General features: G+C 41.1%; 4 protein-coding genes and 1 pseudogene across 4 annotated transcripts; 3 read left to right on the top strand and 2 right to left on the bottom strand.

Moving 5' to 3' along the window:
• The first annotated feature begins 3,768 nt into the window (after nt 1-3,768).
• LOC102720394 (cationic peroxidase SPC4-like) lies at nt 3,769-5,003 on the top strand. The gene is made up of 2 exons (XM_040519972.1): nt 3,769-4,068; nt 4,233-5,003. The coding sequence occupies exons 1-2, from the start codon at nt 3,769-3,771 to the stop codon at nt 5,001-5,003; spliced, it is 1,071 nt and encodes a 356-aa protein (XP_040375906.1).
• A 1,760-nt stretch (nt 5,004-6,763) lies between these two features.
• LOC102720110 lies at nt 6,764-7,836 on the bottom strand (annotated as a pseudogene).
• A 5,727-nt stretch (nt 7,837-13,563) lies between these two features.
• On the bottom strand, nt 13,564-15,844 carry LOC102719831 (cationic peroxidase SPC4-like). Its single transcript, XM_015838927.2, has 2 exons — nt 15,107-15,844; nt 13,564-14,333 (listed from the first exon to the last, which is right to left on the bottom strand). The coding sequence occupies exons 1-2, from the start codon at nt 15,587-15,589 to the stop codon at nt 13,710-13,712; spliced, it is 1,107 nt and encodes a 368-aa protein (XP_015694413.2). The 5' UTR covers nt 15,590-15,844; the 3' UTR covers nt 13,564-13,709.
• A 2,115-nt stretch (nt 15,845-17,959) lies between these two features.
• LOC102715628 (40S ribosomal protein S10-1-like) lies at nt 17,960-20,427 on the top strand. Its single transcript, XM_006645291.3, has 5 exons — nt 17,960-18,052; nt 18,153-18,201; nt 18,670-18,952; nt 19,513-19,648; nt 20,077-20,427. The coding sequence occupies exons 1-5, from the start codon at nt 18,050-18,052 to the stop codon at nt 20,143-20,145; spliced, it is 540 nt and encodes a 179-aa protein (XP_006645354.1). The 5' UTR covers nt 17,960-18,049; the 3' UTR covers nt 20,146-20,427.
• Nucleotides 20,428-20,587: 160 nt separating this feature from the next.
• Nucleotides 20,588-24,138, top strand: LOC102719550 (putative box C/D snoRNA protein SPCC613.07). Its single transcript, XM_006646652.3, has 5 exons — nt 20,588-21,108; nt 21,207-21,417; nt 22,028-22,096; nt 22,494-22,626; nt 22,712-24,138. Exons 1-5 carry the CDS (start codon nt 20,832-20,834, stop codon nt 23,693-23,695), a joined length of 1,674 nt encoding a protein of 557 aa, XP_006646715.1. The 5' UTR covers nt 20,588-20,831; the 3' UTR covers nt 23,696-24,138.
• The last annotated feature ends 787 nt before the right edge of the window (nt 24,139-24,925 follow it).

The following is a 24,925-nucleotide window of genomic DNA, read 5'->3' as shown; positions in this document are numbered from 1 at the left end:
TCTAGGGCTTCCTTGTGAGTGCGAGGACGCTGCAGCTAGGTGAGGAAGAAAGAGAAAGATGGGGAAGGAAGAGTGAGAAAGAAAGGAAAAGAAATGAGAGAGAGGTGCAGAGGAAGGGGGCGCCTCCGGGATTCAATTTTTCAGCCTCCATCCGCACGAATCTTGGCGCACGGCGGACGGCCCAGATCCTAACGCACGCAAGACCCCCTGAGTTGCAACTCAGGGTAGCAAAACTCTATATATATATATATATATATATGAAGTGTAAACTCCCTTCACGTCTAAGGTATATATATATATATATATATATATATATATATATATATATATATATATATATATATATATATATATATATATATATATCGAAAAGTGATTTTCTAGCAAAAGATAAATCTATTAAGAAAGGGAATTCATTTACTTGTTCTTTTAACATTCGGCTCACTTGTTTACCTCCAACTGTAACCAAAAAAAACCTTACTATTCGTTGGTTTATTTTCTTTTTTAAAGAAACAATTGAGTGTTCTAAATGTAAAGTTTGTGTGATGATAAGGTGAGAGGTTCAGGTCCGCAACGACGTTGGCCTCGTCGACACTAATCAACCAACAATCACCCACCTAATTAAGCTTGCATAACGCACGAGCTGATTAATTAATGATGCCAGATATATACTCTCAATTCTTAATTTAATAGAATACAGATTGATCACTACTCCATTTCTAGAAAACCTCTTATTTAATTTATTGTGGAAACTACACTTATTTTCTTATCACAGTGAAGGCTCTTCTGAATGACGAATTGACCAATACAACTCGACACGTTACAGCTGAGCCAATTGATATTGTATACATCATGCCTATATATCTAGGTCGATATATATATATATATATATATAATTAGATCCTACTACCAGATGTAGCTATTCCCTGTAGTTTTATGATAAAAAATATTTTTATAACTGTTTCTGCTCCCACCCAACAGAAAGTATGGATACTATTAAATCTCATGTGAATGATATAACTACATGTATAGAGTTTGTACTTTTTGTTGGAAGAGAGAAGAAATATGTATAGAGGTGTTTCTGCACCTTAGACGTGAAGAGAGTAGTTACAACTGGTAGTAAGATAGAGGCTTCATATATATATATAAAGCCTCTATCCTACTATCAGGTGGTGTAGCTACTCCATTTACGTCTGAGGTGCAGAAACACCTCCATATATTTTTCTGCTCTCTTCCAACAGAAAATACAAACTCTATACATATAGTTGTATCATTCATATGAGATTTAACAATATTTATACTTTCTGTTGGATGGGAGTAGAAACAATTATGAAAGTGTTTTTTATCATGGACATAAAGGGAGTAGCTACACCTTTCATGTCCATAATGAAAAACACTTTCATAATTGTTTCTGCTCCCACCTAAAAAAAGTATAGACAAATTGATGTTCGATCGATTGCATTATCCAAACACCCATGCATCATCGCAAAAAGAAGGGGAAAAAATCAGATCGAATCAACAGATCACCAATTATGTCTTAACATCTGCAGTAACTAGCTAGCACGTCTGGTCCATTGGTACGTATGTAACTTTGGTACGTATGTAACTGCTACTTGGAGCTTAGCTTTTGCTTACGAGGATTGCGAACGGTTGGGCCAAGTGGCGAAGCCAGAAATTACTAAAAAATGTGGTGAACTATTTCTGGATTTCATACATGTTTTCAGAAACGAAAATCGTATTGGTCCGAAAATTTCTCAAAATTTCTACCAACTCATATACCATAAATGCATAATAGCAACTGAAATAGCCCAACCCACTTCAACATGTTAACTATAAAAACATATACACAAATACTTAATTTATTTTGTAATAATGTGTATGATATGCACTTTACTTTGTAATATAATATATATGTGAACTTTGTAATAATTTATTAGATGCGCAATTTAATTTATAGTAACATGTGAACTGGGCTCAAAATGATCTTTGAACTTGGTTGTAATTATTATGATATAAAGTATTATTGTTACCTGCTGCATGTTTTTTTTATTTTTAAATGAAACATAACTTTACTCCGTGTAATTTTGTAGTTATGTATATTTTTATAACAAATAAGGGATTTGTTTAAGTAAGTAGTAACAGATTAGTGAACCATTAGATTGGTGATATCCAAGGATGAGAAAAGTGTCCGAATTTTTAGAAAAGTCCAGCCGTAATTAAAAAAACAAACCGGGATATTGCAGAAATAAAATATAGTTTGAATTTCAGATCTTAACTTTAGCATTAATTATATATTTTTGCTTGCCAGATTTCCACTCCCATAGAAAAAACTGTATTTTTCAGGTTTGTTAGCGATTTCTACTAGTCTTATCGTAAACTTGGTTTAAAAAGGGAGCAATTTTACGGTCTTTGAGTAGGTATCAAGAAGAACTAAAATTTTAATGTAAATTTTTGGTACATCTTGGTACTTTATCAAGAACTATAAAATTGAACAGTGCTTCATCTACATGTCAGAATTGTGCTAAGTCAGCGATGGAGTGGCGGCAGCTTGCATTTGAAACTTCAGAGGCAGCGCCCCCTGTTTCCATAACTAACGTAGCTAATTAGCTATTGCTAGCTTCCATCCAAAGAAAAAGAGCCCATCCATTGAGGCCGCATTCTTTTCATGGTAACCAGATTTCTTGTCTATGTTTTTCAAACGGGTTTTACTTTCATCCTTCTTTATCCTTGCTTTTGTATCTCGAGATACCATTACCTTGAGATATCAAATCGTTTCTCATTATCGGATCTAACTAAATAGGATGTGTACTGTTAGATCTAACGATCAGAAACGATTTGGTACTACGAGGTACCGGTACCTCGAGACATAGAAGAAAGGATGGAAGTAAAACTCTTTTCAAACTGTTAAATAATATTTTTTAAAAAAAATTATAAGAAAGTTGTTTTACAAATTCTTATCAATATAATTTCAAGTTTCCTATATTTAATAATTAACTAATGAAGTGTTCATCCGCTGCTACTTTTTTACGCCGGTTACTAAACCTACTAAATAAATTCGTATGTGTACATTCATGCATGTGTTTAAGGTGCGATGATCGCACTTGCTCCCTTGAATTTTGTTGAAGGAAATCCTAAACATAAATTTGGGGAAGAAGGCAGTCAATGGATCACTTTGTTTGCCGATTGAGGCAACGACTAACGACTAGCAGCTGCAGCGGAACGTACGTACCTATAGTACATTAGCATCGTACGTATACGTAACAGCTAGACAATGTCTGTCACAAAGGACTCAATCGCGATGCGTGATATATAGGCTGAGAGCTCCATCACACGCAACTGATAAAATAACGACATAATTATAAATGAAACTATATACATATTCTTAGCGAATTAGAAACGAAGGCCGAAGAAAAAACATGATTAAAAACATCAAAGTAAACTCCAAATTTAATATTATATAGTTAATTTAGCTTATAAATATAGTACGGTAATTAATTAATCCATGGAAGGCTAGTACTAGGTACGATCACCGTCATGCAGACGACCGACCAGCAACGAATCGCAATCTTTGGCAGCTGCGTATGTCAGCGCGAAACGGATGATTTTGTACGCGTAGTCGCGTTGACAATAATTGGTGGACCGTGGACATCATTAATTTCTTGCGCGAATTGAATCTATCGTGCAAGGTGCAACACGAGCGCCTATAAATACTGAAGCCGCCTGCGCGAATGCATGGTCATCACAAGCTTGATCGAGCGATCGATCGACATGGCGCGAAAGATGATGAGTAGCTCGAGCTCCAGCTGCAGCAGCCTGCAGCTCGTTGAGACGAAGACGACGACGAGGCTGCACGTTTTGGCTGCCTGTGGCTTGCTTCTGCTGCTCGCTCCGGCGGCCGCCGCCGGCGACTACCCGCCGACGGCGAACGGCTTGTCGTACGGGTTCTACGGGAGGAGCTGCCCCAGGGCGGAGTCCATCGTGAGGAGATTCCTCAGGAAGGCCATCCGCAACGACGTCGGCCTCGCCGCCGGCCTCATCCGCCTCCACTTCCACGACTGCTTCGTCCAGGCAATTTTGATTTTAATTTTCTTCAGATAATGCAATTCATCACCAACTAAACATGCAGAATGCATACACAGAATGATCATATTTCGTTAAATATATGGTCTGAATTTTGAATTCTGAATTGAACCGCCATTGAATATGTATTGAGCTCGCTCTGCTGGGTGCAGGGTTGCGATGGGTCGGTGCTGTTGGAGCGCACGGCGACGGAGAAGAGCGAGCTGGACGCGCCTCCCAACGAGACGATCCGGCCGTCGGCGTTGATGGCCGTGAGGCGGCTCCGCTCGCTGCTCGACAAGGCGTGCGGCGGCGCCGTCGTCTCCTGCGCCGACATCCTCACCCTCGCCGCGCGTGACGCCGTCCGCCTGGTGGGCGGGCCGGAGTACAAGGTGCCCCTGGGGAGGCGCGACGGCGTGAGGATTGCGACGAGGGAGAATGTCGTCGCCGCCTTCCCGCCGCCGAGCTCCAACGTGACGACGCTCCTCGCCGCCGTGGCCAAGATCAACCTCGACGTCAACGACCTCGTGGCGCTCTCCGGCGCGCACACGCTCGGCGTCTCCCGCTGCATCTCGTTCGACAACCGCCTCTTCCCGGAGCGGGACCCCTCCATGGACAAGTGGTTCGCCGGCCAACTGAGGCTCTCCTGCCCGGCCAAGAACACCACCAACACCACCGCCATCGACGTCCGGACGCCCAACGCCTTCGACAACAAGTACTACGTCGACCTGCTCAACCGGCAGGGGCTCCTCACCTCCGACCAGGAGCTGTTCAGTGATGGCAGGACAAGGGGCCTCGTCGGGAGGTTCGCCGTCGACCAGGCCGCCTTCTTCCGGCGCTTCGCCTTTTCCATGGTGAAGATGGCGCAGATCCAGGTGCTGACGGGAGAGCAGGGGGAGATCCGCAGGAACTGCTCCGTGCGCAACACCGGCAGTGGCACCTAGTGCTTGAGCTACGGCCATGGTGACTTGAGCTTGCATGCATGTATACCATGTTTTATCTCTCTTTATCGTAGGTTAATTTGTCAATTGTCGACTGCAAACAAGATAATAAATACCAACATTGAGTTCCAAAAGCGGAATAAAAAATTATACTTCGGTCCAACAAAAAGTATCTCGAAGCACCGGTACTTCGTAGTACCAAATCGTTTCTGATCGTTGGATCTAACGGTGCACATCCTACTCAGCTAGATCCAATAGTGGTTAACAATTTGGTACCTTGAGATGATATTTTTTGTTGGACTAGAGCAAATATGTGAAGGAGGCGGGTGGAGGAGATTGCAGGCGGAGGAGATACATCTGAGCCGTTCGTTTTGATGCAGATGATTTTGTCCATTGGATTTGTCCCATAAGTTCAAGGTATTTTGTGTTGGTGCACTATAAGATAGATCAAGGTACCGGTATCTCGAAGTGTTTTTTGTTGGACTGGAGCAAATCTGCGAAGGAGACGGCTGGAGGAGATTGCAGGCGGAGGAGACAGATCTGAGCCGTTCGTTTTGATGCAGATGATTTTGTCCATTGGATTTGTCCCATGAGTTCTGAGTCTTTTGTGTTGGTGTACTATAAAATAGATTATTTCAGTGAGCAATTTTACAGTACTTAAGTAGGTACTGAGATATACTAAAATTTTAGTGTAACATTTTGATACCTCCTAGTAACTAGGTACTAAGAGGCACCAAAATTTTACACTAAATTTTTAGTATCTCTTGATACCTTCTAAAGGACCATAAAATTACTCTATTTCACTAGCACTGGGCAATCTCACCGAAGAGCAACGGGCACGGGTGAAGTAATTAGTACAAGAGTACTGGAAGCTTTGTCTAGAGTTCTTCGGTATGACTCGGTATGATCTGATACAAAAATCACAGTTGCCAAGGCCAATGTTTTATGGACAGTCCAGTGCTAAGGAAACTGAAGCACATCAAACTTTATCTTGGATTTGATTCATCATATTACCGCTAGTATCAGTATCATGATCTTGAGACCGGTGCTGAGTAGCGGTTCCGTATGATGAGTCGGTTCGTCGTATTCCTACGATATGCCCTCCTTGGTGTCATTTGTATATTGGCAAATGGGGTGGGTATGACACTTAGCCACATTAGAGTCAACAATTTACGTGGTTAGAATATGTTCTAGGATTTCTTCTTTTCTCCTAAGGATAGCTAATTCTTTGGTTGGGATCTAGTGGAAGCACAAAGTTGATTAATTGAAATTATGAGTTCATGATCTTTGTCAGATTTAGTTAGTAAATATTTAGTTTATTGTTTTTAATGCATGCGACGATAATAGTAATCCAACATGAACAAACAAGCACGCAAACACATAGAGAGCATGCTTTTGATGTTCGTTAAAAGATTTTATTTATGTTTTATTACACAGGATACTCCACGCACTGCCGCTTTCGGCACACTAGCTCGGCAGTCATTTTCTCGTTACCTCGGCTCTTTCAATTTCCATTTTTATACCAAAATAATATGTTTGGCTAGATGAAACTTGGTCTATGATATACGTAGGCCACCTGCGTTGGTAAGGGCCAGTAATCCAGATTCTCTTATTTTTCATACATATATTTTTAAACTATTAAACCATATATTTTTTTATAAAGTTTTTATAGAAAAGTTATATAAAAATTATATCAATTCATATTTTACGTTTTTATAGCTAATTCATACGTTAATTCTTATTATATTTTCCGTGCCGGTTCACTTACCTCCGACTAAAGAAGCGGCCTAGTTTTCTATAAAGAAATTTCAACAGAAAAATCAAGCATTCAACTGAATACCTTCCTAATAACGCTCCAGAGGTGGAAGCCACGGCGAGCTGCACCACGTTCAACTCGTCGGCGTTGGGCACCGAGCAGCGCTTACGGATCTGCCCTTGCTGCTCGCCCGTCAGCACACCGACCTGCCCCCATCTTCCACATGGATATGACGAACTGCTCGAAGAACGCCGACTGGTCGCCGGCGAACTTGGTCACCAGCGGCTTCGTCCTCGCGTCGCTGTACAGATCCTGTTCCGGCGCCGCGCTGTTGTCGGCGTCGTTCTTGAGGCGGACCAGCTTCAGCTGCCCGCCGAACCACTTGTTCATCGTCGGCTCGTCCTGCTTCGGGTACAACCGGTTGCCGAACAACGGGCAGTGCGCGATGCCGACGTTGGACAGCACCACCAGGTCGTTTTCGTCCAGGTTGAGCTTGCCCAGGAAGGAGAGGAGCTCGGTGATGTTGGAGCTCGGCGGTGGGAGCGCGTCCAGGACGGCCTTCTCGGACGCGGAGTTTAAGCCGTCGCGGCGGCCGAGCGGCACCGGGTACGACGGCCCTCCGGCGAGGCGGACGGAGTCGCGGGCGGCGAGGGTGACGATGTCGGAGCAGGAGACGATGGTGCCGCCGCAGGCCGCGTCGAGAAGGTCGCGGAGGTCGTCGATGGCCTTGAACGCGGAGGGACGGGGGGTCAGGCTGTGCCTGTGCGGCTCCTCCTCCTTGCTCTTCTCGTCCGCGGGCGTGGCGCCGTCGACGTCGAGCAGGATGGAGGCGTCGCAGCCATGGACGAAGCAGTCGTGCACGTGGAGGCGGAGCAGCGCGGCGGCGAGGCCGACGTCCTTGGCGATGGCCTCCTGCAGGAAGTTGAACACGATGGACTCCGCCTGTGGGCACCTCTTGTCGTAGTACCCCAACGACAGGCCCTTCGCCGTCGGCGGCATCGTCTCCGCCGCGCCCACCGAGCTACATACCAGCGCTGCGGCGAGCAGCAGCAGACATGCAGTAGTCCTACTGGAAGCCATGATCGATCGATGGAGCTCGCTCTCGTCGTACTGGCCGTGCCGTCCTCCGAGGATCTCGATCGCTTTTATAGCGGGCGCCACCGCCCGCGACGTACACTGTCACGATGGGGTTCATCTGTTCGGTGTTCGCCGGAAAAAGTCAAATTATATTTACAACTTAAAAAATATATAAATAAAAGTTTTATATACGTGTCTTCGTGATCTAAAAACCAAGACGGTAAAATAACCCACATAAAAATTAATTCCTAATTTAAGATTGGAAATTTAAATTTTAGGTTACATACGTAAGCCAAAATACTCACAATTAAGTAGCTCGGCCATCCAAATGATCACAATAAAAATACTAAAAAATCATAAGATATATTAATATGTGATATATTAATACACAAATATGTGCCATCAAATTTTACATAGATGAAAAAAATGTTAATATGCATATAATAATCCGAGTTTATTTTGTTATAATTTACAAATGTTAAATTTGAGTTTGCATATATTTATAGAGTGATATACTTTATATTACATATTAATCTATTTTACGAAATTCTTTTAAGTTCTTAAGAACTATGGTGGACACATGTAAAAAGAAATATCTTTCGAGGCACATTTCGACGGTGATGGTCAAAGTGCGTGGGGACGGAGCAGGTGCATGCACGTGTAGTATTCTACGACGCCGTTAGAATTAAAATGTATACTAGTTGTATGCATAGTGTGTCCACAATCATAGGAAATGGGCAGTTCCTCGAAAGAGCGTCTTTTCGTTTTGTCATGCCATATATAAAGAGTTATCAAAAAATTTAAAACACACACTCATGGAATTCAGGATAGATTAATATGTTATATATTAAGAAAAAAAATAATATTTTTAAAGTTAATTTGCTCATATTCACATAACAATGTATCTTGCGAAATATTGTTATGACCTTTTACGTGGGTGTATCTAACAAAAAAAATCCTAGCCCAAGGTCTATATGTATAAAAGAAAATGAGAAAAAAAACATCTGTGAAAAAAGTTTAATCAACTTGTATCATATTAGAATAGTATTACGTTGTTCGGTACTTAAAATATTACTCCCTCCGTCCCTAAATGTTTGACGTCGATAACTTTTTATACACGTCTGACAATTCGTCTTATTTAATTTTTTAAAAATATGTAAAGTTATATATATACATAAAAGTATACTTAACAATAAATAAAATGGTATAAAAAAATTAGCAATTATGTAAGTTTTTAAATAAGACAAATGGTTAAATATGTATTAAAAAGTCAATGGCGTTAAACATTTAGGGGTATATAAATTAGACTAGTCGTACTCAAAATCTTCGATACGTCTTATTTTTGAAGGCGTGTTCATAGATAACGATGAACGAGCTGCCTGCTTGTCCGACGGAGCAACTTGTCAATACAAGTGGAGGCTCATCGACTGTAGTAGTTGTAGCTAAGGACCTAGACACCTTTAGGCGATTTTTCACTCATGTAATCCAACATTCCATCCGTTTCATGTTATAAGACTTTAGATTTGTATCTGTACTAATAAATAAATATATATATATATAGCATATATATTGATGAATCTAGCCAAACCCAAAAGGAACGAAGGGAAAGGGAGTACAGTATTTTCAAAGAGGCGGAATATTTGGTTATGTTTGCTTTTAGTAGCTTGTTTGCCTTCTTTTTTTTTCTCTTTTTTGTATTTTTTGTACTTTCCTTAGTTTTTTATGTGTATTTGTACTTTGTATTTACTACGTATATATTTAGTAGTATATACTTATACGTCGAATTGATTTTATATTTAATTCACATATAAAATCACAGACCCTCGTATGTTGGGTCTCCTACATATACTCCGTATCATAGACGTAGTCACACTAAAGGAACGATCAGTACGCGGTCAGCTTTCTTGCTAGTTATTCCGCTAAATAAAACAAGGTCTCCATCTTTTGGCTTATCGGAAGAATAAACGATGTATTCAAATGAAAAATTATTTATAAATAAATTTTTTATACATGTGTTTTTAGTGATGTAACAACTAAGACCGAAAAATAAACCACAATGAAAAAACTAAAATCAACTATAAATTTAAGTCTAAAAATTAAATATTAAATTATTAACATAAATATAAGTGAAAAGATAGATGTGCAAGTCTTATACATATATAGCCAAAGACAGAAAAGACATGTCATATTGTAGAGACGTACCTTTAGTTGTGGAAGACGTCCATGCCGATGGTACAAGATGTTGTTGGTGCATCTTACAAGTACCACCAGAGAGTGTCGTTGACGGCTAAGCCAACGCTTCTGGATAGTCGCTATCACCCTCATTTTTTTATTTATGTTATGTTTATAAGCTAAAATCTGAAAATTTTAACTTTAAATTTAAAGTTGATTTTAAGGTTTTTTCATTGAAGTTTATTTTCCAGCATGAACTTTTATATTAGTAAAAATACATATATAAAACATTTATTCATAAATTATTTTTCGTTTGTAAATATATTGTTTGACATTTTAGATAAAACAGCCAAACAATTCCCCTATGTGTCTTGTAGGAGGTTGTCACTGTATTTATTTGAGTTGATGTAGTCGTTGTCATGATCAGTGAAGCATCTTAGAGATGTGTATGTTAAACGACATGTAATGTTAAATCCTCGTGCGCAAAGCAGATAGGACATGTTATTATAGTATATTAATGAATTATAGAAGTATCCGCCAAAGGACGTATGATGTTAAATTCTTATAGACAACTTAGACGCTGTTTGGTCGTATTTAGTCCCTACTTATTAGTCCCTTTTATTCTGTAAAATCCCAAACAGGAGGGATTAATAAGTCTTTATTTGAGGTGCTAAAATAAATCCCTAAAGAAGGTGTTTATCTATCCCTAAAGTCCCTATTTACATAAAAAGTATCTATTTTAACTGCTCATTATGTCACCCTTTAGTCTCTTGAATCAAACAACACAGACTAAAGTAGAGACTAAACCTTAGTCTTATGACTAAAGTTTAGTCATAGGACTAAAGAAACTAAACAAGATCTTGGATACAATCGACATGTTACCATGTTAATAAAAACCACTTATAAAATAGCGTCCGTCGATAAAAATACACGATATAGCATGTATCGCTAGTGGCCTAGGAGCTCGGTGAAGATAAGACGATGAGTCACAGGGAGCTTGTTTACGGTAAGAAGAGGTTATTCAAATCTAATTTATATTTAATTTTAGTTTATCCATCTAAAATTTTATCTTCAGGTTAGAGTGGAACTCCAAAGGACGCAATGGATCAACAAGTGGTTCACCGGCAACCTCAACCTCTCCTGGTCGATCAGCCACGATGCGTCTTAATCTCACAATGGACCTGATATGATCCATTAGACGTCGTCTGATCATTTGATATAATTTGATTTCATTACTTTGATAGGTGTTTCCGAACATGTATTGTATTGTACTCGCTAGCCGGCCGCGCCGGATCGAATATATTGAACGTGATAATCCATTAATCCAAGCCCTAATACGAATCGATTTTTACTTAACTAAGTCCCATTTATTTTTCACATGGCAATAGACAAGTAAGCAATCAACGTCCACGTTCCATCGACATCCAATCCTACACAATCCAAAAACACGTAAATATATACACGTAAAAAATGATCTGTAGTACTACGCTGACACGTGATTTCTTTCAATATCACGTAGACCCAATAAACTATTTTCTGCAGTAATGCATTGGACCGAGCTGTCACGACAAGGCTTGAGGCTTACGAGCAACTGAAGTTTGGCCCGTCCTAAGCTCGATTCGAGTTCTTATAAAGCCGAGCCCACGATTCAAAATATATGTGGGCCGACCGTTCGCAATCCTCTTAAACAAATATAACGGACCACATCGCGTAATTAAAGTTATATACGATGATGCATTAGCCGCCGTTTGATTGTTGATTCGATTCGATTTGATCTCGTTGTTCGATAATCCAATCGATCGATCTATAGGCACGTGGACGTTGATTGCTTACTTATAGATTTGATGTATTCGTCAACTGAAACATGTAATGCACATAGATTCATAACTAAAAGTGGATTTTTTTATTGGGCATGCAAAAAAAGACGAACGGTCATATATATATATATATATATATATATATATATATATATATATATATATATATATATATATATATATATATATATATATATATATATATATATATATATATATACACGTGAGCGTCAGATTAATCATCCTATATGATATCAGTAACTCAAAAAAAATATCATTATGAAAGGACAAATGAGCATCCTGGCCTGGCACGGCTAGGGCACAACCGGGCTTGGGCCGAGATCAGTTGAGCTACACTGAGTCAAGTTTTCCTTGACCATGAGCTACACCCACGCCCACGCTTGATCTAATAAGAGTCGGTTCGGGTTAGCCCGGCTTAAAGGCATGACAGTCTATCATGCCTCTTTATGAAATAAGTTTATTTTTTTCTCCTTCGTCTCTTTGGTCATGTCCTATATGACCGAAATAACTATTTTGCCTCTATGTTATTTTTCGGTCATGCCTCGTATGACTGTATTAAATCCATTTTGGGTTACTCAACTATTTTCTTATTATGCGATCATTGTACCGTACCGTATCGTGCCTGACCGGTCCACCATGCCAAAGCATCGGGCTAGGACGGCATGGGCCCGACACTAGCCGTGTCGTGTTTGGGTCGGACCGTCGAGCCTCTAACCTTATGACCAGTTATAGTCATCGTCTCTTTTTTTTTTATTGCTTGCATACATGTTTATAAGTTGCATGTGACTTTTTTTTTAAGAAAAACTTCATGTATTGTTTATATATAATATATATAGATATAAAACCAATGTATTAAATATAGTGCAGACAATCAAATATCAATTTATTGTACAAGTAAACTATTTTAGTCGTGTTTATATATCAAATAGACAATCCGCTATCTCTATGGCTGGATATTCCCCTCATATAACCTGTCAGGTGTCAACCTAGAGGGCGACAAGCCTACAGGCTGCAGCTAACATCCAGGAGCTTGCTATCTGCCGAGGATCATTGATTGCTTGATCATTATCGATCTAATCAGGATGATCACTTAATCATCAACGTATTTTTGTCACATATGGTTGAATGATAAACACCTCATCGATTAATTATTTTGACACGTACGTACGCAGGAATCAATTATTCAAATATTTAATATTGCTGCCGATAATTTTATTGTATGGTACAAATTTCATCCGGTTTTTAATGGAACATGAAGAACTGAAGGATCGAGTTGATTTTTATTAAATATATTTTCAGAATTATTTTTTATGATTTTATTTATTGCTAAATTATTAAATGTGTTTAAGAATATCTTTTACCTATTCGTATTAAAAATTTGAATAAAACAAATATTAAACATGTAAAAATCAACGATATCGATATTGATGTATCTGCATTTGCGTGCCGCGTGACTTATGCGTTGCTCCTAATTAAACGATAATATATGTTCTGAATGTTCAGCAATATAGGGGTGATATTTTGGCTTTTTAGCTAAAAATTCAAACGTCATATTTGTAAAAAATAAATTATGAGAAAACTTTTATATATGTATTTTTATTGATCTAAAAGCCGATGCTGAAAAATAAATTATGATGAAAATACTTTAAAATCAATTCTATAATTTAAATTTTAGCTAATAATTATAAGCAAAAGCAAAAAATTTATTACGCTTCACTGATTGCAATTCACAAACAAGTAGATCCTCGTCAATTTATTTGCGACGTGGCAGCAACCAACGTCCATATTCTTTCAACTGACATTCAATCCAACGACGCAGCACATATGGCGATTGGCGCCTACTTGTACATGCACTGTACGTACACTCTAGAGCACGAGGCTCTCCGCCGCGTCGACGACGGTCTCCACGGCGGCGGACCACGGGAGGCCGCCGGGGTTGGGGACGGAGCAGTTGGCGCGGACCTGTCCCTGCGAGCCGGTGAGCACCTGGATCTGGCCCATCTTGACGACGGAGTAGACGAACTGGTCGAAGAAGGCTGACTGGTCGACGGCGAACTTGGTGACGAGCGGCTTGGTGGTGGCGTTGACGAAGAGGTCCTGGTCGGAGGTGAAGAGGCCCTGCCGGTTGAGCAGGTCGACGTAGTACTTGTTGTCGAAGGTGTTGGGCGTGCGGATGTCGTTGACGGTGGTGTTGGTGGTGTTCTTGACGGGGCAGGTGAGCTTGAGGTGGCCGGCGAACCACTTGTCCATGGTGGCGTCCACCTGCGGGAAGAGGCGGCCGTCGAAGGAGGTGCAGTGGGCGAGGCCGACGGTGTGGGCGCCGGAGAGCGCGATGAGGTCGGCGGCGTCGAGGTTGAGCTTGGCCAGGAAGGAGAGGAGCACGGGGACCTTGGAGCTCGGCGGCGGGAGCGCGCCCAGCACCTGCTCCCTCGTCCCGAACGTCAGACCGTCGCGCCGCCCAAGCGGCACCTTGTACTCCGGCCCGCCGCCCTGCCAACCAGACCGTAATCAACTCACTAAGAGAGGCAGAGAGCTACCAATTAAACTTAACGTCTATTAAAAAAATAAAATACATATATTTAGTAATTAGAATTGCCACTCAGGGTTGCGGTGATCCATGTGGGGGAGACAGCAACACGATTTCCTGTTTCCTCATCTCTATCTGCTGCCATTCAACGCACGCCAATGAAATTGACACAGGACCGATCGATCGTGACGGACCAAATTATATATATATATATATCCCGCGTTAGCCTTTTCCTAAAAGTTGTAAAGGGAGTTAATTAATTGTCTTTTTTAGATCATGCAGAGCTAGGGTGTGCATGCATAACTTTGTTTTTCTCGATACAAACGCATAACCTAAATAATTTGAGATAAAAAGAGTATTTTGATGGGACGATGAATTATTGTACAGGCGCGTACAGGAGTATTGATTAATTTAGAACCAACCAAAACGCAATCTTGTCTGTTGCCAGAGATAGAAGATTGGACGAACACAGTACTTAATTTTCCTTGCTCCGTTCATTAACTCCACTTTTAGATACTGCTTAATCCATCTTTTCCATGAGAAAAACCTCTACTACTATTGAGTGAAAGTTAATTAGTATCTCCGCCCATGACTTGTGTATCTAAGAATTAAAATTTATCCAAAATATAAATATTTTAACAATAATAGTCATGGTTTTTTCTTCTCAAATTTTATTTTAGTCTATATAAATAATTTAGAATGGTAATTAATTTGAAACAGATGGATAGTTCGCTACCAGTTTGACGGAGTCGCGGGCGGCGATGGTGAGGATGTCGGAGCAGGAGACGACGCGGCCGCACGCCTTCTCCAGCAGGGCGCGGATGTCGCCGACGGCCTTGAGCGCCGACGGCCGGAGCGTCACGTTGGGCGGCTGCTCCTGCTCGCTGTCCGGCCCGCCGGGCGTCTTCGTCAGGAGGATCGAGCCGTCGCAGCCGTTGACGAAGCAGTCGTGGAAGTGGAGCCGGATGAGCGCGGCGGCGAGGCCGGCGTCCCTGGCGACGGCCTTCCTCAGGTACCCCAGCACCACGGACTCCGCCTGCGGGCAGCTCTTCTTGTAGAACTCGAACGACAGCCCCTTCGCCAACGGCGGGTACGACTTCTTGTTCTTCTCCACCTCCACCGCCGCCGCCGCCGGAACGCCGCCGCTCACCAGCAAGCACAAGCTCGCGCCCAGCACAAGCAGCGTCGCTGCCGCCATGGCCGTTCTACCAGAAGCCATAGACAAATCAAGGCCTCCTCTTTTAATGGAGAAAGCGGCCGGAGTTGTAGCTTGCTCCGATCCGGCGTCGGGCTTTGTGGCGAACTTGCGCCCGCCGGCGAGTCTTCATTTATAGCCTAGACATCGTTCTTTCGCCACAGTGTGACACAGCAAGCAGTGAGTGACAGTGCAACTTGCGGGCAAGCACGCGGATTTAAGCAAAGGAATATGCCCTCGATGATGATCAAATCCGTATGTAATATTTCAGTCACCAACAACTCTCTATCGGTCTGCAAACCAAGAGGTGAGTGTTCCAAACGTATATTTATAAATAAAAAATAATTTATAAATAAAATTTTTATATACCATATAACTATAAAAAGAAAAAACATTAAGATCAAGGTTAAGCATAACTAGAAGCGAGAATGATGGTGTACGGCTCTGACATTCGTTTTTTTCTACATGTAGTAACTATCGTTGTACAGTACGTAGATTAGTTTGTCAGCTGTCACTTGCAATATTATTAGTGTGTTCTCACCCTCCCTCTATGTGAAAGCGGCATTGCGTTGCATAGAGAAAAAAGATGATCCGAATCATCTGATGTTACGATAATTGTTTGTATAAAACGTGTCAATTCAGAGATTAAAAAACGTGCATAAGTTCTCACTGATGAATACCCATGCGTCGGATCGACGAGATAGCGTCCACACTTTCTAGCCTTGTATGCCCAGCTCCCGAGAACTAATTTTCCTTTTCAAAAACATCACAACCAAGAATAAAATTGTTTGGCTAATTAAAAAACAAACGATATATTTATAAATAATATAATAATTTATGAATAAAAATCTTATACACATGTTTTTGTGACTGAAAAATAAATAGAAATTGCTATGAGTATGATCAAGTTGGACGATTTACGTACGACTAAATTGAGCGTCACTTTGATTGACCGATGGTTGCATGCTTTTACTCGTACGCAAGTAGCATTGAAAATAAACTTCGATCAAAATAAATCCTGAAATATACTTTAATTTAAGGTTAAAAAATAAATTTTAGTTTAAAAACATAAATATAAATGAAAATATGATATCAAAACATCGGCTCAGTCACAGCGCTGTCAGCTTGATAAAACTTCTCAGTAACTTCGCTTTCTGTGACAGAGCTGCACCCTGCACTGTTCTAAGCTGCCAAATAACTGTTCATCCACTGAGAAAAAAAGATTCACTGGCCTAGGCGGCTAGCTAGTCAGATTATCCCAGGATTAATCGAAGAAACAAATATCCTTTAACAATTATGCAGCCATTTTTTGACTAATCAACCGGTCTTTTGCTTGTCTAGCTGTGTCGTCACCATCTATCCCCTCAAAGGATCTTCCTTCTTTTTAACCAACTTGCTAGTACTGCCTTTCCTTTTTTTTTTTCTATCCATGATTCTATCAATCAATGGACTCGCTTTTTCTTCCAAAGATTAGCTAGCAATTCAGCTTGCCTGTTACTCCGAGAGGTTGGCAACCTGCAACTTAAATTCTGTACAGTGACACTGATGTGTTGAAATCATGTTAAAAGTTGTAGCTTCCCAACCAACTCAAAATTGCCTCTTCTTTCACTGTTTTATGACCTGTGCCAAGGCAACATCGTAGGATAAGGTCTTTATATAAGCAGATTTAAGGACTTGATTGTGTCACGTTATGTAAGATTTGTTTTAATTTTTGGTCTTCCAAAACCGACTCGGCTTGTCTCTCTCCTATTGTTTTGTCATATTGAACTTTTATCGCTCCTCAAGATCTCAACCGTGCGGTTTCCCAAAAGCATTATATTTATGATTTTTTAGAAAGTTTCTAAATCTATTTTCGAATTTACAACATTTAATTAACCCCTTTTACCCTCAAATAATCACTATCACAAGTCATTCAGCTATTCAACACGTATATTCACCACAGAAGAACAGACCGACATGCGGCTAGCAGGACATACACAATGACCTTCGACTTTGGTTAAGATTATTCTCAACTTTTATCCGCATACCTTTTCAAATAGCTAAATAGTGTATTTGTTACAAAATAATTATTTCATATGTACGTAAAAGTTTCAAATAGGATGGATGGTTAAACATAAGTAAAAAAACCAGCAGCATCAAATAAAAAAATAATGATGGTACATTCACACAGATAATTACCAGAATACCTAATTAGCTGAGTGTTTCAGTGGAAAATCTACCAAAGTCGCCTGAAATCCTTTTCCAGAAATATAAAATGAAAAATCTTTTGCAGCAGAGGAAAAGGGCAATAGGCCCATTGGTCCATGGAGGCCCATGAAGCCGAAACGTAGGCCCAAGTTGTGGCCTCTATATATGAACCCAGCACAAAGTTAGGGTTTCTCTCCCCGTCAGCCGCGTCGCATCTCGTTCCCACGCCCCGAAGCCGCCGCCGGCGCCTCCCCCCGCCCTCGTCGTCTCCCTCCTCCGGCTCGCGCGCCCTTCATCATGGTCAGTGGCGGCCTGGAGACCAATGCTGCATTCATTTGCTCTGCGATTATCCGACTGTTTCGTCGTGCGACGCGATGACCCGCTTTGTCTTGTCTCGTAGATCATCTCGAAGAAGAACCGCCGCGAGATCTGCAAGTACCTCTTCCATGGTGAGCTTGTGTTTGTGCGCCCCCCTATCTCCTCTATACACCCCGCCTTTGTGCATTGTGTTTGTGCCGATCGTAATTACAGGCTTCGACTTGATGTGGTGCCCTAGTAGGGCTAGGTTGTTGCATTCGCTTGATTGTTAGATTAGATTTTGATTGCATTGAGGTGCAATTGTTCATTCAGTGTGGCTTTCTGAGGTTTAGGCCTGAGAAACTCAGTTCCATTGCTCCTAGATTTATCTCTAGCGATGTGAACCGCGTGTATGATGTAGCCATGTTGTGTAGGGTACTTACCAGCCATTGATTCAAAGTTAAGCATTCGAATTCGCACTTTAGATTTAGAAAGACTATAATGAAACATGTTTCTATCCATGTTTTGATCCTTGTGTATTTTTGTGTGAAGTCTTGAATGGGTACATTTAGTTGTTTTAGGCTGAGGAGCTAAATATATGCTTTAATTTCTATGTGCAGAGGGGGTCTTGTATGCCAAGAAGGATTACAACCTGGCTAAGCACCCAAAGGTCGATGTGCCGAACTTGGAGGTGATTAAGCTCATGCAGAGCTTCAAGTCAAAGGAGTACGTGAGGGAGACCTTCTCGTGGCAGCACTACTACTGGTACCTGACCAATGATGGCATCGAGCACCTCCGCAGCTACCTCAACCTGCCATCTGAGGTTGTGCCTAACACCCTCAAGAAGTCTGCCAAGCCCCCGTCTCGCCCATTCGGCTCTGGCCCTCCTGGTGACCGCCCCAGGTGAGCATTTATTCGTTGTGTTTATCATTTGTATATGCAAATGTGGAAATTGGATTATGTTGTTTTCAGGGAATATTTTATTTATGTATGCTTTGAAAAGCTAGCTGATGGTCCTGTTTCAAACATGTAAATTTTATAGGAAGCCTGTTGAATTGTTTGAAGTGCACCATAATAGTTTCTACTACAATATTGAGTCCTTAATAAAAATGTTATTTACTCTGAATTGATGAGGTAGACTGAGTAGTGGCAATATAAGAATAAAATGAACTATTTATTAACTTATGCACAGAGATGTTGAATTCATTTTACAACCTAGTGAGTCTTTTCTTTGTACTGACTACTGAACATGAAACCTGTTCTTTTGGTCGGGATTGCAATTTCTTACACTTCATAATAGTTTTACTCATCAATATTTACTTCTTCATAACATCAAAATATCAAATGCAGTCAAATGATCTCTCATCTGGATACCCAATGTGACTGCTTCTGTTTATGAATGTGCTGCCTGAAAAATCTAGTGGCTAATTCATGATTACTGATGATTTCTGTTTCTGTGGCAGAGGCCCACCTCGCTTCGAGGGTGACAGGCCCAGGTTTGGTGACAGGGATGGTTACAGGGGAGGCCCGCGTGGTGCTCCAGGTGATTTTGGTGGCGAGAAGGGCGGTGCTCCAGCTGAGTTCCAGCCATCTTTTAGGGTAAGAGCTCTATTGACTGAATGTGTTCCATTGGTTGGTTAATTCAGATTGCTGTTAGATAATTTATTAGCTTGGTAATGTAGAGTTGAATAGGATCTACGGTTTCTTCTAATTGCTGGGAGCTTTAGCACATCTGTTTGCATCCTTGTGTTTACTTTGATCAGTGGTGTCTTTGTACAAACTGTTAGTGTCCTTTACCTGTTAAGCTTCTTGGTTGCTCATTACATGTATGTTGAAGTTCCCATCTTATGCCATGACTGTTTTTCTGTTAACGCGTTTTTAAATAATGGATAGAAATCTGTCCTTTTGTTCGCACAATCTGTCTTTAAACATATATTCAGTGATCATGGTGTTGATTATAGCAAATATATATATGCCTAGTAGCTGCTTGAAACTAACTTGGTGGCTTGTTCATCTTGGTTGTTCAGGGTAGCAGACCTGGCTTTGGCCGTGGTGGCGGTGGCGCATTCGGTGGTGGTGCATCTTCCATGGAGTGAACGAGTGGTGCGCACTGAATCGCCCAATGGCTTCTGAGATCCAATGCGCATAGGGGTCGTCCTCTCCGTTGGTCTTTGAATTATGGGAACAATGAGATTTTTGTTTATGAGCTTTGTAGCAGAGGCTGTTCTAGACATGGCTTGTTGTGCCTTTTGTTCTGTTATTAGGTATCACCCTCGAAATGAATCTGTTGGTTGACCGATAATCCTTTAAAATTTATGAGGGCATCTATCATTCAATCAAATTCATCTGAGTTTTGACGCGCAAGTTTTTGATGAATATTCACGGTTGTTTTAGTCTACAATGTTCTCTGAAACCTGTGCTTGTATATACAAGTGCAAATGGATTGTGGATGAAGCCGATTTTACGACGCACAGACACAAATTCAAATAATAGAAAGTTCACACAGTTGATTTAAAAAGTTGTCTTTGGCCAAAATCCTGCGTGAAATGAGAATTCGGAGCAAATTCGGAATCAACGCAAAATCTCCCTGCGCGGCTCGACCTCCCCTTTCCTCGCGTCGCCGCCGCCTCGTCGGTCGCCGCACTTGGCAACGGAGCCACCACGCGCTTGCCTAAATAAGGCAACGGTCGCCGGCGCAGCTAAACCCCTCACCAATCCATAAACCCTAATAAAATCGCCCGCTCTCGCCTCGTGCCGGCGCCGCACGCTCCCTCGAGTTGAGATGGAGGGGGAGCAGGAGCAAGGAGGAGGGGAGCCGTGGGGTCCCGAGGCCGGCGCTAGCTCTGGCGGCGGCGGCGGGGAGATCAAGAAGGGGAAGGGGAGTCCGTGCGAGGAGTGCGGCGAGCAGCCGTGGAAGTACCGGTGCCCCGGCTGCTCCCGCCTCACCTGCAGCCTCCCCTGCGTCCAGTCGCACAAGCGCCGCACCGCCTGCACCGGCAAGCGCCGCCGCGCCGACCCCGTCCCGCTCGCCCGGTTCGACGACAACCAGCTCCTCTCCGGTACTCCTGCTCTTACCCTCTCCCCCGTCTCCTCAATCCCTTCTTCCTCCTGGGATTCACTCACCCACCCATGTCTCGCTGCTTTGCTGTATGCGAAGATTACAACCTCCTGGAGGAGACGAAGCAGGTCAGGGAGTCTGCGCATAGGCTTATCGGCGCCTTCGGCCGCAACTATGGACTCCGGGGAGCTCAGCTGCCGAAGTGGCTCTTTTTCCTCCGCAAGGCGGCGCACCGGCGTGGTATCTGGCTCCACTTCCTTCCCAGGGGCATGGTCAGGAGGGAGAAGAACCGTTCAAGACACAACCACAGGTATCGTTTTATTATTCTCTTGTTTCATATTGTCATATGATGGCATCAGATGGATTTTGTAAATGCTCTTAAATGTATATAACACTGGAGGCATCATGCATTTGAAGTTTTGAACTGTGCTGCATTGTTGGTGGAAAATACAGTGCGTGTGGCTATCTAGCTGCTGTTGCTGCCCACTAGGTCAGCAGGTTATCTTGACATGCTTGCTAGTGTTTTTCATTTCATATGGTTCAAAAGGGTCATGTCATGATCCAGTAGAACTTCTGCATTATTCTACCATTTGCCGCATGTTTTTACAACTGGTGAGTTTACCATTGACCTTTTTATCCAAATACCGTTAAGGCGTCAACACTTAAGCGGTCAGGCATCTAACAGACTATATATTTATTAAGAAAAAAAAACCTGATCATTTTTTTTTTTGCCAATTGGATTCATTGGTTAATATATTGTAATGTGCCACAGTGTCTATCTGCTGCAAGGCTTCATTTGACTCTGAGCCATTCTGTCTTAAAATTATTTTGAGTGAACTGTGTTGGAGCACCCTCCTTTGTTTCCTTTCCTATCCTGTATGATATAACTGCTGTGTTATATATAAATCTCTCTTTTACAGAAAGGACTGCATATACTGGACAATTGAATGGAGATTCAATTCAACAGATGTTGTCCTAACTGACCACAAGTAAGTTTATACTTACCATTCAGTTCACTTCTGTTTTTCATTTTAATACCTTATGGGTTTGGAACTGATTCAAGATGTCACTATGTCTACATTAAACTGTTATAATTTCTGAAACAGTTTCTCTCTTTGTTATCAACTTATATTAGTGCACAAAATGCACATGCAAGTGTTAGACCTGTGACCTTCATACTTCTTATTAGCACATATTTAATATTTTGTGCTCAAGTGGTTCTATGAAGAAGTCGAAGCAGATTAGAAAGTCATTGAAGTTATTATATTTTGCAAGAGTTACACCTGTGACCTTCATGTAAATGCATTATGACAGCAAAAGCCGTGTATCTAGAGTATTCCCTACCACCCTCTTCTTTCGGTGCTGATTTTATGCCCTCTTTTGCAGCATAGATGAGCACGCCAGCTTGCTATCATTATTGGAAAAACATCTGAGTGCTGGCCCTTGGAAAGATCAGCTCACACCATACCGCAATACAGATTTGCGTGATCTAAGACTTTTCATTCAAAAGTCTGCCAAGGTATTGTAGCCAATTTACCTTTCATCTGTTGCAATTATTGATATTTCCTTTGTACGTTTTAAAAGGCACTTTTAACTTGCTGCAGGAATCAGCATCACCATATCGCCAACTCAATGTAGAAGAACCATTGGGTCCGCAACTGAGGAGCATTAACATTGTTGAGTACCCAACTATTAATGTCTTTCTTCCATCAGACAGTTGTGGCTTCGAAGTTGAAAAGATTGTAAACAAGCTTCCTGCAAATGGGAAGCCCCCTAGCAGCTCGACAGATAGCCCAGATCTAGAAGGCACTGAGTTTCATGAGGAAGAGATAGAAGAAGGAGAGTTAGCATCAGAAACTCAGGTTATAGATCTCAAGGATTGTGGAACTTCACATACCTCTAGCCTTGCTTCAGGAAAGGATACAAGTGAATCTAGGGTAGACATCAAGACAGATTCTTCGAAGGTGTCTTATGTCAGCAGTCATGGTCAACAAAAAGTACTGAATGAACAAAGCAAGATGGCACCAAATACAACTTCTGGGACTTCCAAAACTGACATTTGCATGAAATTCCGTCTGGCGGACATGGAGGAAAGTGGGGATGGTGGGTTGAGCTTGGAAAGGCAGGACATAGACAGTAAGAACCAAGCAGCTTCACGTCCTGATAATCTTACACCAGTGAAAGGTACAACCGTATCTAAGATAGATAGCAACACAGATTCTTTAGTACTGTCGTCTGTCAGTATTCTAGCATCTGATGGCTTCAATTGTCCTCAGGCTGAACATAATCAACAAAGCAAGCTGACACCAAATTCAACTCCTGAAGCTCTAAAAAGGAAGTCTTGCATGAAAGTTTATCCACTGGACACCGAGGAAAATCTGGGGTTATTCTCAGAGGTTCCCAACTTGGCCTTTGAGCAAGAAATCGGAAATGCTTATTCAGATTTGTTTGGGGACATAAATCCTGATGATTTCCTTAACTTTGATCTTGAAATAATGGATGAAGATGAATTGGTAGGAATACCATCCCCACTTAAGCTGTGGGAAGATCTGGAGGAAGGGGAGATTCCAACCGCTTCATCACTGTGACTGTGGGATGATCTTATATTCTTATATATCAGTGTAGCAATTAGCAAATGAGCTTTGCCAAGACAGGAATTTTCTCTAGAGTCAATCTGTAACAGTGAAGCACTCAGATTTATCTGTCAGTGCCACATAGTTTTTGTTTCTTGGTCTATTATTCGTTAGAAATTATTTGTCCAAGTTTATTTGTCTCTTCTCCGTCTTGCGGAGCAGCATAGGTCGCCTGGTCGTGCAAACGTAAGGCTACTTGTTTGCTGGCTGCAGTAATTTTGGGGCTGTAACTTTGTCATGCTTGTCGATTGTTGCCAGTTGTCTTTTTTGAATGGAATCCAATTGATAATGTAAAATTGGATGTAGAAATATTAGTTTACAAAATTTACCATCAATGTTACTGTCCAACGTATCAGCATGTTGGTTACAATAGGCATTTGTGTTTTCTGAACCTGAAATTTCAGAGCCCACCCACGCCGAACCTATGTTTTGAAGCTCCAAGTTCCAAATATGGTTGTCCAGAAATCAAAATTGTGCAAGTTGAAAGAAATAACTGCTGCAAAATTTTGATATGTAACTCTCATATATTTGTTCTTAGCAATACATATGACCGTTTGCACAACCAAAAGTAAACTATAATGAAAATTCAATTTTAGACAAATAAGCATAAGCAAAAGCTAAAATATATAGAAGGTGGGGGTGGGGGTTTAAGATAACTCTTTGCAGATAATATATGGCCGTTTGCATCTGTAATGTGTTTTTTTTATAAAAAACATGATTAAATAGTTTCAGAAAAATACAAAGGATTATATAAAAGAGAGGAAATTGAGGGCAAAATAATAAGTAAGAGGAGAAATTTAAAAAACTAAATAGAAAAGGGGGGAAATTGAAGGGAAACAAATTTTTAAAAAAAGGGAAACTAGATAATAATACTAATACGGGAAAGAAATTGAGAAAAATGAATAAAAAATAAAAAATCGACGAGAAAATAAAAAGAATATTAAGAAGGGCAAATTGAGAAAAAAAATATACTACCTATGTTTCATATTGTAAGATGTTCTGGCTTTATCTAAATTCATCGATGAATGAATCTACAATATATATATATATATATATATATATAATATGTCTAGATTTATTAGTATCTGTATAAATCTAAACAAGGTTTAAACGGATGAAGTAAGAAGCTAAAGAATTCCAGATGGCACGGCACATTGGACACACATTGGCTTATTGGCACATTAT

This window comes from Oryza brachyantha, chromosome 1 (genome assembly GCF_000231095.2).
Source record: "Oryza brachyantha chromosome 1, ObraRS2, whole genome shotgun sequence".
In the NCBI taxonomy this organism is placed as follows: domain Eukaryota; kingdom Viridiplantae; phylum Streptophyta; class Magnoliopsida; order Poales; family Poaceae; genus Oryza; species Oryza brachyantha.
This window is presented reverse-complemented; position numbering and strand designations above follow the sequence as displayed.

Coding starts and splice junctions, on each gene's coding strand:
- LOC102719831 (XM_015838927.2), bottom strand. CDS start 15,589: ATGGCTTCTGGTAGAACGGCCATGGCGGCAGCGACGCTGCTTGTGCTG. Junction 14,334..15,106: donor CCCGCGACTCCGTCAAACTG/GTAGCGAACTAT, acceptor TCTGGTTGGCAG/GGCGGCGGGCCGGAGTACAA.
- LOC102715628 (XM_006645291.3), top strand. Junction 18,953..19,512: donor CCTCCTGGTGACCGCCCCAG/GTGAGCATTTAT, acceptor TTTCTGTGGCAG/AGGCCCACCTCGCTTCGAGG. Junction 19,649..20,076: donor AGTTCCAGCCATCTTTTAGG/GTAAGAGCTCTA, acceptor TTGGTTGTTCAG/GGTAGCAGACCTGGCTTTGG.
- LOC102719550 (XM_006646652.3), top strand. CDS start 20,832: ATGGAGGGGGAGCAGGAGCAAGGAGGAGGGGAGCCGTGGGGTCCCGAG. Junction 21,418..22,027: donor CGTTCAAGACACAACCACAG/GTATCGTTTTAT, acceptor TCTCTTTTACAG/AAAGGACTGCATATACTGGA. Junction 22,627..22,711: donor TCATTCAAAAGTCTGCCAAG/GTATTGTAGCCA, acceptor AACTTGCTGCAG/GAATCAGCATCACCATATCG.
- LOC102720394 (XM_040519972.1), top strand. CDS start 3,769: ATGGCGCGAAAGATGATGAGTAGCTCGAGCTCCAGCTGCAGCAGCCTG. Junction 4,069..4,232: donor TCCACGACTGCTTCGTCCAG/GCAATTTTGATT, acceptor TGCTGGGTGCAG/GGTTGCGATGGGTCGGTGCT.